Source organism: Petaurus breviceps, unplaced genomic scaffold (genome assembly GCF_028583685.1).
Source record: "Petaurus breviceps papuanus isolate PSGF00001 unplaced genomic scaffold, PetGlider_PUasm1.0 90625, whole genome shotgun sequence".
In the NCBI taxonomy this organism is placed as follows: domain Eukaryota; kingdom Metazoa; phylum Chordata; class Mammalia; order Diprotodontia; family Petauridae; genus Petaurus; species Petaurus breviceps.
In genome coordinates, this window is record NW_027187289.1 from 502,093 (window position 1) to 518,487 (window position 16,395).

Here is a 16,395-nt window from a genome sequence, read left to right on the forward strand (position 1 = left end):
GTGTAATATTCATTTCTTTAGAGAACATTTTTGTTGTTGTGCATGCCTAGTGTTTTGTATGTTGTATATTGCATTCAGAATATTTTTTTCCTTCTCACCTATCCACAATGCAATGCCGTTCCCATGATGCACCTCTGCTTGCTGTTTACCTGTATGTTAATTCGCTTGAATCCCATTGGCCCACTGCCATCATGTGCTCGCTGCCTGTTATTAAAAGACTCAGTCGACTGCCAAAGCAATGAAGCGACCTCTCGAAGCAACTGTAGACCTGGTACTTTGACCTTTCACCTTTCGCTTTGCATGTAGCTTTTCAGAAAACCAACTGAGATTGTATTGCTTTTTGTTTTAACATCAGTTGAAAACAGTCATTATTATTAATTTATGGAAATATCCAATTTAGTGTTTAGCCATCTCATTTTTCATATGTAATAAATGCAAGAGAATCATTTAATCCTAACATGTTTTAATACTGTTTCTAAAAGTTTTGAAGCAAGTTTCAATGATTTGGTAAAAGAAAGTTCTCATTAAAATCCTTATTAACTTTTAAGCTCAAAATATTTTCATGTAGTTAGGGGAAAAAAAGTAATAGGTATTAATAATACAAGTGCCTTTTTCCTTTAGAATAGTTTAACTCATTTAAAGCAGATGCCATTTTTGTTGCTTGATAGTTTCCTTTTCCATAGTTGTGGTGCTACAGTCTTAGGTTAATGAAATCATGCTTTTGCCCTCAATAACAAAACCTCACTCATTGTACATCGCTGCTGTTTGAATTAAGGTGCATGGCAAAGGCATCTCTTTAGCTGTCAATTTTTAAAGTATGTTGCAATATTTTATCTCTGTGTAGACTGGGTATGTTTCTACTTTAAGTTCTACAAGTCTTATCAAAATTCCTCATTTGTAGGCCTTTCCTCCCGGTGCTCTTCACCCTTTACCAAAGAGACAAGCACTTGAAAAAAGCAACGGTGCCAGCGCCGTCTTTAATCCCAGCGTCTTGCACTGTCAGCAGGCACTAGCCCATGCACAGTTGCAGCAACACACGGCATTTATTCCGACAGGTATGTTCCACTTAATATTTTAGGGAAAAAAAACCACTGGTTTGAATGTGCTTCTGGTAATTCACTCTCTTTTTTTCATTTCTTTAAGCTATTTGGTGACGCCTCCTCTACTTTTAAAGGTACAGCACAGACCGAAACATGGATCTAGAAGGATTTATGTTAATTTGAATTTCATACAAAGTCTGTTATGATTCTAAAGCCAATTAGTTTAGATAATTAAATACTAGATTTGATCCTTGAGATAAATGATAAAATAAAAACATTTCTTTTTTTTCTGTATTTACAGACTGAATGTTGCTAATATAAACATATCCTTTTAATATGAAATATTTCCAAATGAACCCAAGGTTTATTATTAATGTTTTATATATATAGTATATATTTGCATATATGCATATGTATGTAAAACATATATGGAATACTAACTTCAATCTTTCCCCATAGAGTACATTCAAAAGGCAAGCAATGTAATTTAAGGAAAATTTTCCAGTCATATTGTCCTTGTCTATACCTCTCTCCATCTCCATCAATATCAAATTGGCAAAGATCTTAATTCTCCTTAGCGCCAAGTCACTCCCTGGTAACATTGAGATGCTTCAATGTATTGACTCTTTCTGGCTGCTTGAGGGTCATTTACGTTAACCTTAGGACTCTACTGATGAACCTTAAAGATCACCTAGTTCTAGCCTCTCATTTCCCAGATAAGGTACATGAGGCTTCCCAAGGACATAGACTAAGTCAGCAGTGGACCTGGGATTAGAATCCAACTTTGGTTCCAGCTCTCATTTTGTTACATGTCCTTACATAGCATAATGTACAATGTATGGCACCAAATATGGGGAGAAATCAGTTGTTTACAGAATGCCAAGCAATCAATTTGATGGGTTTTTCTTTTACTTAATTAGCTGATATTTTGTTTCTTTTTCACGCCATAGACCAAATTAACCTGTTGTTTCTCTGTCATAGTGTAACTATTGCCAGGGAATGACTTAGGCCCTGGGGAGCAGAAAGAATATTGAGGTTGGGTTTTTGTTTTGTTTTATTTTATTTATTATGTTTTTAGGTGAGGGTTGGGGTGGTAGTGATGGTGGTAGTATTTCAACATTATTTAATCTTGTTAAAGGGGAACAAATAAATTTAAGCTAGTTTATTTACTACAAAAAAACCTAATGAAATAATTTTAAATGGCATATTATTAGAGTGGCTAATCTTTTTAAGAATTTTTTTTTCAGCTCCTAATATGTATGGTAAGCATGTCAGTCTAAGAAGTTTTTTTAGTAGTCTTTCCTGATATTTTGTTATTATATGTATACTCTGGCATGTGTTTATTAATCTTTTTAAAAAATTTTTTAAAGTTGTAATAAGTATACAAATTAAGCAAGTGAAAGGATTCATAGTGCTCTGCTTTCTTGGTTTAAAGTTTTATATTTATTTTAAAACTAGAAATCATGCTCCCACAAAATGCACTTTCCCATGTTGGAAATCACTACCTACTCTTAAGGCTGCATTGGTACCATGGTAAATAAAGCCCAATTTGATTATATTCTGGTACATTTATAACATTTGTATTTCTATATACAAAGTTACTAGTCACTATGGCTAATGTAATTCAATGGCTTTATTCCAAGCTAGGTTTAGCACAAGGTTCTCTGAGATAATCAGCTATTTCAGGATTTCCACAGGCATCTCCTAAGGTTAGGTTGATGAGGCTTCCACCACTAGTCCCCTGGCTATGATAAGTTTGGGCAGCAACATGGTATAACAGAAAGAGACAAACCTGGGTTTTGTTTTTGGCTCTGCTGCTAACTTTCGGGGTCACTAGGAGCCAGTCATCTCACTTTCTGTGCCATACCTCTCAGGTTTCTCATTTGGAAAACAAGTATGTTGGACAAAATGACCTCTAAGGTTCCTTCTAACCCTTGAAATTCTGTGATTCTGAAAAACAGGTAGAAAATAACATGAAAATGTGGGAAAGTTCATCAAACCCAATTCAAACCTTGCAACTGCCTATGAATCCCAAGAGCTCTGCTGAACATTGGAACTTAGATAACTTGTGATTCGTTTTATCACTTCTAACACTAACACTTAACATCCCTCCATAATAACTGTTTCATTTAATCATAGAAAAAAAAATCTCTCATTTAAAAATACTTCACTTAGAAACCATTTAGATATTTTCCAATCAAGAAAACACATCATTCCTATGTGCCATGTACAATTTCTTGAATTTTGTTTATGGAAGAATATTAAATAATTAAGGAAACATAAATGTTGCTGGGGCTGTGTACTGTTGCCCTCTATTGGATGAATTAATCATTCACGTTTGTATAGGAAAGCTTCGTGTACATTTTGACTGTGGGAGATTCAATGTAAACCACATATTTCTGTGAAATTTGGAGTGGCCAAAGGTGTGTCAAAAGTGCTTTCACTGATAGTCATATTGTGATTTTTTTTTAATATGCAAGAATGTAAGTCTTTGCAGAGAAACTTATAGAAACATTTGTGAAATGCAATGCATGAAAGAGTTCTTCATCTCAAATACTTTTTTTTCCTGAAGTTTTATGATGCTTGTACATGTTCTCCATATGTGTTTGAAAAAAAAAATGAAACTGAAAAGAAATTAGCAAAACCCTTTTTTGCCTTTGCATGCCAATTTCAGGAAATACTATGCTTACTTTACTTCTGGCTAGTTTCAGATATTGCTTTAACTTTGTATAAAGTACATTTCCAAAAATCCATAATAGCCATGATAATAATAAAATTATTGTTATTATTGTTGTTTTAAATCACACAATTCAAGTGATTACTTTAAATCATTTTTTTTTTTATTTTGCTGCTTGATGGATGATGGTCTTTTTGCTTTAAACTGGCAGGATTTTTTTTCTCCCTATACTTTTTTTTATGTTTATAATATTTTATAAAAGGAAAAAAGGAGCAACATATATCCATATAGAGGTTATCCTTTACTGTAAGGTCATTCATAGTAAAGTTTTTGATGAGTTGCCAAAATCAGCAATACTGAAACAGGGTAACTTTCATGCAAGATATAAGAATGTTGTCTAATAGTAGTGTGGACACCATCAATACCTTGCAAGATTGGGACCTCTTGTAAAACACTAATGTAAAATAGATACAGTCCTCATTGGTGCCCCCCGTATATTAGTAGTAGGTAATTTTCCCTTTTTAAATTTAACTCAGTGGTTATCATTCTTTTTTTGCTATTAGGAAAGTGATAAAAAATATATACATATTGACAAAAATAGCAGCATAATGAATCTTGGCATCTCTGACAGGTTTATTCTGAATTGTCCAAAGTGTTTTTGCAGACATTATCTCATTATTTCTCAATATATTTCACTATAGTCAGTGGCAGGCATAATTATACTCATTTTGCAGATGGAAAAACTGAGTATATAAAATATTAAATGAATAATAGTTATCCAGATAACCTACATACATATATGCAAACCTCTTTGATGAAAATATCCAAACAAAAGATGTTTTGAACATTTTTTTTCCTCTGCTGAATATAATGCACGAGTGTAACATATTGGCAATAAAAGAGGTCACCTACCCATTTCATTTCATTAAATACTATGTAAATATGTGATAAAAAAATAAACCAAACATTTGGGTTCACATAGTTTTTCACATGGAGGCCATGTAGCCTTGTGCACCATTAATAGACTTTTTTTCAAGGAAATTATATAAAATTACAGATTCAAAGCTAATTATGATCTTATATGTCTTCTATCCCACTTTTCTCATATACAGAAGAAACTAAGGTCATAGCAGAGCTGGGTCTTCTCACTCCAAGTCAGTGGTCTCTCCACTATATAATGCCACCTCCCCACGGGTCCTGTTTAGATAATTAAAATGGCTTTATTGTATGTTTAAATTGTGGCTATTTCAGGGTCCTGCTATTTAGGGCTAAATCCACAAGAAACAAGTCAAGTGAGCATTTCCCAGAATCCCAGAGTTGGAAGAGACCTCAGAAGCTAGCTAAGCAATCCATTCCTAAACAAGAATCCCTTTGAATAATAAAGGTGACCAGTGGTTACCTAGCTTTGACTTGGAGATTGTCAGTGAAGGTGAATTCTCTATCACCTTACATAGCCAGTTTTATTTTGGAGAATCTTTTGTCAGGAAACCCTTCTAAAAATTGCCTCTTTGCCATCTCCAACCATTGTTCCTAATTCTACAGGCCAAGCGAAATCATTCTGTCCCATTCCTGCCACACCTCCTTCACTCCTAAATTTTCTCTGCCCTAGGCTGAGCATCCACCATAGGTTCAAGTGATCCTTATAAGGTACAAATTTGAGGCCCTTCCCCATCCTGGTTGCCTGTCTCCCCCCACCCCCCATGACTCCAGTCATTCATAAAGCATGGCGACAGGAACTAAATATAGTACTTCTGATATAACGAGGGTAGAGTACAGTGGGATTCTTACCTCCCTAATCTTGGACACTGTTGCTTTTAATGCAGCCTAAAGTTACATTCACTTTTCTTGGCTGCCTGATCCTACTGTTTGTAGCAGCAAGCACCCCAGCATCCCCAGGGTGGCTGCCAACACAGGTTCTTGGATCTGCTTTGTTAAAGGAAAGCAACTCAAAATGGGTTAACAAGCTTACTTTAATCAGTCAAATATGTATCATTTACCTAGTTCAGGGGGAAAAGGTCAGCACCCCGAACTTCAGAATATACAGACAGAATTATCAAGACAGAGAAACAGATCAAGTAGACAGGTTTCCAAACTGTCCAACCATTACATCCATACCAAATCAAAATCTGGGTTTTTCAAAGCCAGGGGGCTCTCAACAATGGCTTCCCAGAGTCTCATCTGATCAAATCACAGAACACTTCTCAAAGTGAGCCCCAAAACAAAGCCTCAAATCAGGGTTTATATAGCCTGCTCCTGGCTCAGAGAATGTAACAACCTTCTGGACCCACTGGCCAATCAAAAAGTATCTACTGAAAAACAAGCCTCCCACCCCAGGCTCCAGAGGCACTTTAGCCTAGGGGCAGGGAAGATCTTAAAAATTTACATTCCCATTACACTGTTGATTCATATTAGGCTTTTATCCCACTAAAAGCTCCAGATCTCTTCAAGATACAAGGCAGAGCTAAAGTTCCAACACCTACTCCGCTCTACTCTCCTGAAGCCTTCTGAATCATTGGTTTCACTTAAAGGTCTTTCCATAAGTGAATGTCAGTTCAAACCCTTACCCCCAACTCAGTCCTAGTTTCTGATAAAAAGCTGGGTCTAAAATGAAAGCAGCTCAATAAGAAATTGGTCTGTAACTGAAACAAGAACCAAAATCAAATCACCATTGCTACAAGTTTAGCAGTCACAGAGATGAGCCCAGGCAATAAGGACCATTTAGACAATGATACCCTGCTTCCATTCCCCTGCCCCTAAAGGATTCCTAGGCTCCATCTTCCCGTGTTCATGGGCTTTCATACACAAATGCAAGATTACCTTTATCGTTAGCCTGAAAAATCGATTCCTGGCACCATATAGCCAGGAGTATTAACCACCTGCTGTTTAAGAAGGGTGTCAAAGCCAAAGTGCTCTCTAAAGTACCTAAGCAAGGTAAAGTCCAATATGTTTGCAACACAAGATCAGAAGGGGTCCTTGGCAGAGTCATGGTGGTCCTTAAAGTCCTGGATTTCTTTCCTTCTGTTTTAAGCCCTTTGGGCCTCACTATGTAGTTTCTTGGCTTGGGAGGCTGTTCTGTGTGTTTCCCTGAGGCATAATCACAAAAGCATATGTCTTTTTGGGGCAACAGAGTTTAGTTATACAGGACAAGTTATATAAATAAACAATATAAGGAACAGGCCAATGACAAGATAAATACCCGTAGACAATACTATTTGCTTCTCCATGGCCTTCCCCTTAGTTTCTGAGTCAGAGCTCTTCATTTATTGACTTCTTATTTGGAAATCTTGATGACCTTGCTAACTTGGATTATTTTCAATAACAAAAGAAACAATCATTATAATGTAGTGAAGACATGTAGTCTACAGTGGGTAGAACACTTGACCTGAATTTAGAAATATGGATTCTATTTCTAGTCACACTATTGACTCACACACTGTGATGTTGGATAGTTTTCTATACTTAGTTTTCATCTGCAAAATAACCACTATTTTCTCTAAGGGGAATAACTTGATAATGTCTACAAATTATTTTGAGGTCTTGGAGAAAAGGAATTAGAAACAAATCTGATATTATTAAATACATTTTCATGGATACAAGTCAAAATTATGAAATGCCTATCAGTCAATGTGCTTTAATTTTTGCACAAAATGATAAATCAGTTATAGTCATAAATGATGAAAACTATGAATGATCTTCAAAGGTTACGTTAAACTAACCTCTGCTGGTATCTGTTTGTGCTTGAATCTCACTCTGAATGTTAACTCTAAACAGCTAACCTGTTTCTTTCCCTTTATTCACTTTTCCCACCTCCCATTGCATGACATGCAGGGTCAGTTTTGTGCATGGCACCCGCTACCAGTATTGGTAGGTTCCAACCTTTTTTTATTTGTCTTTGATATTCTGTATAATACCTTCACGTGCTTCAAACTTCTTTTTTGGAAATCTCAGACATTCCTTAGGAAATGGTTAGATCTGAAGACTTATTTGACTTAACTCATAGGGTTTTTAGGGTTTTGTTTTTGTTTTAAGAAAACTACAGCTTGGATGTGACATCCCCTGCTCTAACTACCATTTTACACTAGCATAAAACCATGAATTCCAATCTGCTTTTCAGTGATCTCTATTTTTATTATTTGTATATTTTATGTGGTCTAGCATAAGGGGAGGGGGTATCTTACTTTATAAAAAGAGTAGGCTAATTTCATTGGTGTTTTAAAGTTTCATAGTGGTGTGCCTTTATTTCCTCTTTGCTGTGTGTTAGAGTTATCAGAGTTTCCCAGAATTCTTTTAAATATTTTTTCTAATAGAAATGTTTCCTAAGACAAAATGCTTAAGTTGCCATCTTCATTATTATGTCCTCTATGATCATTCTTATTATCACTTTAGTTCCCCCTTGGAAAATATGATTAAATAATAAATGTAGATTGTTTTTTAAAATTGGTGTAATTGTATGAAAACAAGCTAAGATTAAATGTAGGAGAGCCTCTGATTATTTCCAATTAAAATGGATCCAAAATGAATTGTACCAAAATAAATTTGACTATTTTATATCAAGTTTATTACTATTTGTACCCAGGCTACAATTTTGGGGCACAAATAAACAACAATCCATTGCAGTTCCCAATGAAACAGGACAGCAGGGCTATTGAAAAATAGGCATTTGAAAATCTCAGCATTACTGAATGCTAATAAAATTTCAACCTAATCATAAACCATTTTAAGGAATATAATTTCCCATTTTGATTTGACAATTAAAACATTTTGTCTTTCATAAATCTGTCAAAGAATATAAATTATAGATTCCTACATTATTGGACAATTTTATTCACATTCATAAGAACTCTATTGCCACATGGATTAGAGAGAGACAATTTGGGGGAATAATCATACTTAGAAATACAACTTTTATTAATACAACCAAAGGAGTCTGCTTTGGATTTTCTGGGAATCACTGATTGTGTTTTAAAACTTCCTTTAATTGTACTTGTAATAAGCTATTTTCCCTTTTTTATTTCTCTCCCATGCTTCCTTGCTTTGCATTGTGGTTGCATGCCATCTGCTGGTTTAACCCATGATGGCTTGCTGCTCTGATATTCACCATGCCAAAATACCACTTCTATCACCATAATGCTACACCCTACTGTTCATTGCTTCCATGGTTCCCCTCCTGAAAGTACCCATGATGCACAGCGCTACGTCCGCCACTGTCTCTGCAGCAACAACTCCTGCAACAAGTGTCCCCTTCGCCACAACAGCCACAGCCAATCAGGTTTGCTCCTTTTAAAGCTTTCTTTCACAAATCCCAAACTCTAAATGAGTGCTGATACTTTGAAAAAAAAATTCTCAATGAGAATTTTTTTTCATCTTTATCCATCAAATTTTATTTTTAATGAGTTTATAGCAATCATTTATGGACAGGTTGCACTTATTTAGAGTTAACATTTACTGCAAATAATGATGTAGCTATGTTTTGTGTTGCACTGTTCGTTTTTGTACCTAATATTGTGTAATTAACCTGACAGGCTTAAATTTCTTTTAGTAGAGCATTGCCTATCCAGTGGAATCAGAATTTCTATGTTAAAAGACGTCCAAACACACCATGGGCTGTTTCAAACTGGTTATATTTTAAGGTTTTATCCACACAAAGTGAGGTATGGAACTGAGGCAACTATTCAGTTAATTGAGACCCAATGATCTGTTCTAGAGGAAAGGACTGTTCTCTTTTTATAGCCTACTCTTTTTCCTCAGAAACAGATTTGGGGTGGGAGGGAAGTTTGGGAGGGGGAGGTGGTTAAATTTTCTGGATTGATGGTTCACACTGATTATTACATAATCACTGGACTCTTCACATATTGTGTAGACATAGTCTTAACCATACATAGAATACTCTAAATAAACTATCATGCCACTTTGCTCACAGAGACTCGATGCAATCAATCTTGACTAATTAGATCAGCTTACTAGAACATGGTGCTAATAAGATTAAGGTCATGAGTTCAGTCCTAACTGAGAGGGCCAGTTAGTTGCCCCATGGCCAAAGGCTGTAGAATGAGTAGGAGAGAATTGATAGATGAACACAAGTTCTGACCACTCTTGGAAAAACAACTCATAGCATATATTTGCTGGTGGACATCTTTATAAAAGAAAGATAGGGCATTTCTCTGCTACTGAAAAGGATACAGGGGAAAAATAAAAGATAGTAGAATGGTATTGGGGAAAGGACAGAGAGAGAGACTATGTGATACAGAAAAATAACAAAATGAGGAATTCCAATAAAACCAAAGCCAAAAAGAATAAACTGCCAAACTGCATTGACATGGAACTTCCATTCCCCCTAGGAGAAAGGGCTGAGGAGAAGAGAGGGAGGGTGGAAGGAAACGAGGAGAACTGAACTAAGCAGAGCTGTAGACAAGCTATTTACAAGCTTATTGTCAGTATCAAGAATCACTCCTTTCTCTACCTCTCACACCATAAATCCTATTCATTCTCCAGAAAAGAAAAATCTCCTTAACTTTCAAACCACCCACCCCAAAACAAAACAATAGCTGAAAAATCCAAAAGCTAATTGGAGTAAAGTAGGGGATGAAGAAGTTCTATAACAAATATACCTCTGTCCAGAGAAGATTTGGCTGCCCCCCTGAAATGAGTACTCATTGACAGGGGTTATCTCACCTATGTGCATGTAGAGAAATCACTTAACTTTTCTGAGCTTCAGTAAAATGGAGGTAATAATACTTGCATTACCTAATTCACAACTTCATAGGTTCTTGTGAGGAAAGTGCTTTGTAGAATCTTACAAATCAAATTGGAGCAGGACCAGTGAGGTCAAGGGAGACAAGTTTGGGGCATATATTTGAGCTAATTTGGTTTATGTTACTGTAGACTGAGTCACCAAAGAAAAAGCAATCAACAAGTGTATAAATTGTGGTTTTTCTGACACTGCTATTGTCAGTGTTCCATTGTCAGAGCTTTAAAAAGATCTCTGTAGGGGTGGCTAGGAGGCGCAGTGAATGGAGCACTGGCCCTGGCATCAGGAGAACCTGAGTTCAAATCTGGCCTCAGAGACTAAAAAAAACCCAAAAACTAGCCATTTGACCTTGGGCAAGTCACTTAACCCCAACTTCCCTAATGCCCCCCCAAAAAAAGGAAAAAAAAGATCTATTTTTGTGAAAGATCTATTGTTGTGAAAAAATTTCACAAAAACAAAAAAAATCATTATGTAGTTTAGCACCCAGGTATGGGAGGAATGTCTTTTATACTGCTGTCCAGATAGCTGTTTTAAAATATATAAATTTCATCTTTGGAGTGAGGAGGACCCGAGTTCGGTTCCAGCCTCAGATACTTAACACCCACACAAAAACTAGTCTGTAACCTTGGGCAAGTTACTTAACCCCAATTGCCCTCCAAAAAGCAAAAAATATATATAAATTTACCTGGAAACAAGGAAACCTACTAGTGGAAAACAAAACAAATATCTACTTCATACCTTTTTTAGGGACAGTTTGAAAAAAATTAGCATAAATTCCAATATATTCTGCTGTAGGAAGCAGATTTAGCAGTTGTCAGGGTCTAATTTATTTAAGTAAGATCCTCCAGACTGAGGCAATTGGTATCTGTTCTATACCATAAAATGATTCAGTTGTTTCAGTGATTTGTCTATCCTATAGGGGTTCCCAGTAGAATAACAATTACTATATTAATATCAGGCTTCAAATTATACAAAGTAATTTCCCTAGAATAACAAACAGTATGAGCTAAGTAGTGCAAATGTTGTTATCATTATTTTCAGATAAAGAAATTGAGGCTTAGGAAAGTTAAATTATTGCTGAAAGTTTCACAACCAGTGTCAAAACTGAGAATAAAATCCAGTTCTGACTGCAAGGTCACTATTTTTTCTATCACACCAAACTCCCAGACGTTTCAAATAAGGTAAAATGGACCCCCCAAAAAGAGGAGTCTTTAGGTTAAATGACGAAGTCAAACCAATGGCATTTGGATCCAACCAACTTCAGTGGCTCCATACTACCTAGGTATTCCCTTTCCTCAATTACTTTATTGAAATAGAACACTTCCTGTCCAGTCAATTACTCAGCTGGAAAGAGGTTTTATCTCAGGTGACTTTGGTTCTAGATCCTGAGGGTCCAACTTGTGATCTTTCCCTTTGTACAGTGAACCTGAAGTTTTTAGAAAAATGAAACAAAACAAAAATACCTTTTTAATGAATTCGTTGGCACATATAAACTAGGAGGGCAGTTGGGTCTATCCCACTATATAACTGCTGCCAGGTCTGCTTTTGTCTTTGTAGCCAAGCACAGTGCCTAGAACATTGATCCATAACAAATGCTTCTTAAATTTGATTGAGTTAAATGTTAGCCAGCTTCAATCAATTAGTAATTGTAATTGAAGCTGAATGTGATTAATTTATTCAGCCTGAAAACATGGATCCTTCAACTGAAAAAATTCTCCCTGATTGGCAGCCTGTATTATTTTGTCTTGGTAAAGTATACAAAAAAAGCAGAAGATAAAAAGGCCTTTATTTTCTTGCCTTGAAAATGACTAGAGAAGTTTTTAAGATGGGAGAGTAGCAGTAAAGAGGAAATAGTGCTAGATTTCGGGTCAGAGACCCTGGATTTGGGTTCTGCTAACGCAATAGCTCTATGACCACGAACAAATCAGTTCCCTTCTGTGGTCTTCAGTTCCTATTCTATAAAATAGGAGTAGAGTGTCTAATGCCTACCTCATAGAGTTGTTGTGAAGACCAAGTGAGATAATAAATATAAAGTGCTTTGTAAGCTAGGAAGCGCTCTATAAACATTAACTATTATTATGATAAGCTGCCTTCAAGAGTACCATGAGGTTTCATTAAGATTCACTAAAGAAAAGTTAACAAATAGATAGATAATGTTATAATCTAGTACATTTTCACTTCTGACAAATACTTTACACTTTATGGTAAGAGATTCTAACCCAGATAACTTTTTTTTTTTGTATGTAATATCTAAAGACACTCTCAGTTCCAATTGCATGCTGTTGAAAGGCAGTTGAATAGAAAATGTCAAAGGCCTTTACACAAGACTGTATGAACTTGTAGACTGTCCTACCTATAATGCCACAAATCCCATCCACTATTCATTTTATAAAAAAAAAAATCTCTATTAGACTGAAAAGCCCTATAGCCAATCATGCCCAAGTTCTTATTTTAAGCCTTTTATTCTGGGGGGAGATGACTAAAGTTCACAGTTTTTCTATTGGCATAGCCCTGGAGCATCAGGAAATAGCAGACCACATGCCCTGCAATAACAGATCCAGTTGGCAGAGTTGAAAGGCCACTAGAATTATGTTATTTTAAGAAATAATTTGTTATGAACTTTAAACAGCAAAACCAAGTGGCAATACATTTGTAAGGAGATACATTTTTTGAAAAATTATTTCCATAAATAAGTATGCATAACAACCTATCCGTGGTTTTCTCCTATTTTCTTCCTTTTCCATTGTCTTTGTTCTAGTCACTCCCATATTTGAATATAGGATACATATTTCCTTTTATATAATCATAGTGGGTGTGTTTACTGTTCTTCTAGTACAGCTTTCTTCACATTTTAATATTATTTTTTCCACATTTCTTTGTATTCTTTATATTTTATCATTGTTAATTGCATTATAGTATTTACTTACTTTAAAGTCAGCTACATTATAATCATTTATTCAGCCATTTCCCTGACAACTGAACTCTAAAGTTGCTTCTAGGTCATTTTGTGACTATTGAATACTAAGGTTGCTTTTGCAATTGCAAATAATGTTACTAGATATATTATTTAAAAAAATAAATAAAAGTAGTAGCAGTCCCGGCAATGTACAGTGATTAATTTTGCATCATGTTTAACATAAAAGTAGCTGTTTTCCTACTTTTTAGTAGATTTGCAGATTCTTTCCTTGAGGAATATCTCTCTCCACTTGACTTCTGAGTGCTAGGCCTTGATGAGCTCCTGTTTGGTCGTCAGTGGTGACATAAGCATGTACCTACCAAAAGAGGAAACAGAATGAATTTGGTTGCCTTTCTGATTTTTCTCTTTTTTGAGCTGAGGCTTTACAAGTTTAATTCTGTATGAAGTGCTTACTACTGTTTTAAATAGCATTTTTAGCCAAATTCTGGGTATATTTTTTGATCCTATATAATAAAACAGGTGTTATCAACTACAAATTATTCAGAAAGTAGTAGTTCCCTTCCCATGACCTCATTCTAGCTGAGAGAAGGAGTCACAAATTCACTGAATTTTACCATTAAAAGGGACCTCATATTTCAGGAACTGTTTTTGTGTTATGGACTTCTTTGGCAGTCTTGTGAAGCCTCTGGTGGTCCCTTTCTCAGAATACTGTGGTTAAATGTGTAAACAAAACACATAGGATTACAAAGAAAACAAATTATAATGAAATTTTTTTTTAAGTTAAAATCATGGACCTCATTAAGAACCTATAATCTCATCCAGCCAGTATTATACCAAGAATCCCTTCCACATCCATTCTAAAAGTCACATAAAAATAAAAAATAAAAAAATTCCATTGCTGATAAACCCATGTGGAAACTCATTCTGGTTTCATGTAGCTCTAATTGGTAAGTTTTTCCTTACATTAAACCAGAACTTAATTTTTAACAACTTTCATTAATTGTCCCTTGTTCTGTCCTCCATATCTGGGCAGAACAAATCTAATTCTTTTTCTTCATGACAAGCCTGAAGTATATAAAGACAGCTGTCGTGTCCATCTCTAAGTCTCTCCTTCCTAAGGGTAAATAGGCCCAGTTTGGGAGGGCTTCTTCACAATTTCCTTTTTCTCCTCTTCCTCCCACACAATGAATATGATGAAATCCCACAAGGCTCTGTCATGGGTTCTTTCTTTCCCTGCACTCTCTCTTTTTCATTTCTAGTTAGCTAGCTGTTACCCATATGTAGCATTCCATCTCTGGCCTTCATGCCTTTTCACAACTGGTCCCTCGTGTCTGAAAAATATCCCTTGTCCCCCCTGCTTCAGAGAATCCCTAAGCCTTCAACAAGAGGTCTTCCCTGACTTATCCCCTCCTCCATTAAGTCCCTTCTCACACTTGAAATTACCACCATATCACTTTGTAAATACTTAGTATTTACATTCTTATGTACCTGCTAAGTCTTTCTAGTAGAAAATAAGCTCCTAGAGGGCAGAAACTATTCTGTTTTTCTTCTTTGTATCCCCAGTCCCAACCACAATCCCATACACAACAGGAGATTAATAAATGATTGTTGAATTGAATTTTACGGTATTTTTCCAGGCCTTTCACCATCTACGCCACATTCCTCTAGACACACCCCACTTTGTCAATGTCCTTTCAAAAGTTCGAAGCTCAGAATGGAATGCAATAATCCAGATGAAGTCTGATGAGAGCAGAATACATTATCATGTCCCTCATTCAGGACACCATATTTTTGTGCCGTGTCCCACTGTTGACTCATTTTGAACTAAGAGTCCACTAAAATCTCCAGGTCTTTTTCACACATTCTAGGGTATAGCTATATGAAGGAGATTAGATTAATCCCAGGGTACAGTTTTACTTATATCTCTATTAAAGTTCATATAATTAGATTTGGCCCAGTATTCTAGCTTACTGAAATCATTTTGGATCTGACACTGTCTTCTAGTATGGTAACTATCCTTTCCAGCTTCATATTTTGTCTTGCCACTGAACTTCAATGACTGAGGACAGAATGAGGCCGGCAACTTGTGAAGCTCTGCCTCACTTAAATCCAGTTACAGGCAAGTTAAAGCAAGACGTCACCCTCGTAATGTCATCAGTCCTCTTCGAGGATGAAGGAACAATAACAAGAATATCTCTGCGAATTTGACTAGCAAGCAGCTATGTCATCATTTAAGTCCTTGATAAAAATATTGCATAGTACAGGGCCAAAGACAGATCCCTGGGATCCTTCATTAAAGATCTACTTTCAGGTTAGCCCATTGACCATGCTGACCCATTAATTACTACTTTTTTGAACTTAATTATTCTACCTAATTTGAGTTTATCTAAAAGTACTATCATCTAGCCCACAGTTCTCTATGTCAGACACAATGAGACACAATTAGACAATTTATTTTTCCCCCTGAAATTCAGAAGACTTTATCATCAACATTATCCTAATTTAATCACCCTTTAAAAAAGAAAAAAATAACAGTAAAGAAATTTAGTCTTTAAGTTCTATTATTGATAAAGCCATGTTGGCTCTTCATCACTCTTTTTCTTTATAGTGCATATAAACCATTTCTTTAATATCAGTCACGTAATTGTGCCAAAATGAAAGTTATGTTTAATAGCTATCACTTGTAGAATCTACTTTCTTCCATCTTTTGAAAATCAGGGTATCTTTTGCCTTTTTCCAATACTATGATACCTCTCTCATTATTCTTCTTCAACTGTAGCTACTCAACAATTACATCTGCCAATTTCAGGACCCTTAGATGTAGTTTTAGTTCAACTGAGTCTGGAGACTTGAAATCATTAAGGACAATTAAGTGCCCTCTTACCAACCTTCATAAGTCTTAGATTTCTATGCCCTTTTGATCATTTTTGTTTTTCCTTCCCCATATGATAGTTATTCACAGAAGTCAAATTAGAATTGAGTATATCCACCTATCTGTATAAACCCATCAACC

At 35.7% G+C, this 16,395-nt stretch overlaps 1 protein-coding gene across 7 annotated transcripts in view; it reads left to right on the forward strand.

The window, feature by feature from the left end:
* MBNL2 (muscleblind like splicing regulator 2) overlaps positions 1-16,395 on the forward strand; it is a 193,976-nt gene that overhangs the window by 156,064 nt on the left and 21,517 nt on the right. For 3 of the 7 annotated variants that reach the window (XM_069064141.1, XM_069064143.1, XM_069064142.1), the window contains exons 6-7: positions 218-271; positions 902-1,055. In XM_069064141.1, coding sequence (XP_068920242.1) covers positions 218-271; positions 902-1,055 — 208 coding nt within the window. Of the gene's footprint in view, positions 1-217; positions 272-901; positions 1,056-7,545; positions 7,582-8,891; positions 8,987-16,395 lie in introns of all 7 variants that reach the window. The other 4 variants (XM_069064147.1, XM_069064144.1, XM_069064146.1 and 1 more) reach the window with 4 other exon arrangements.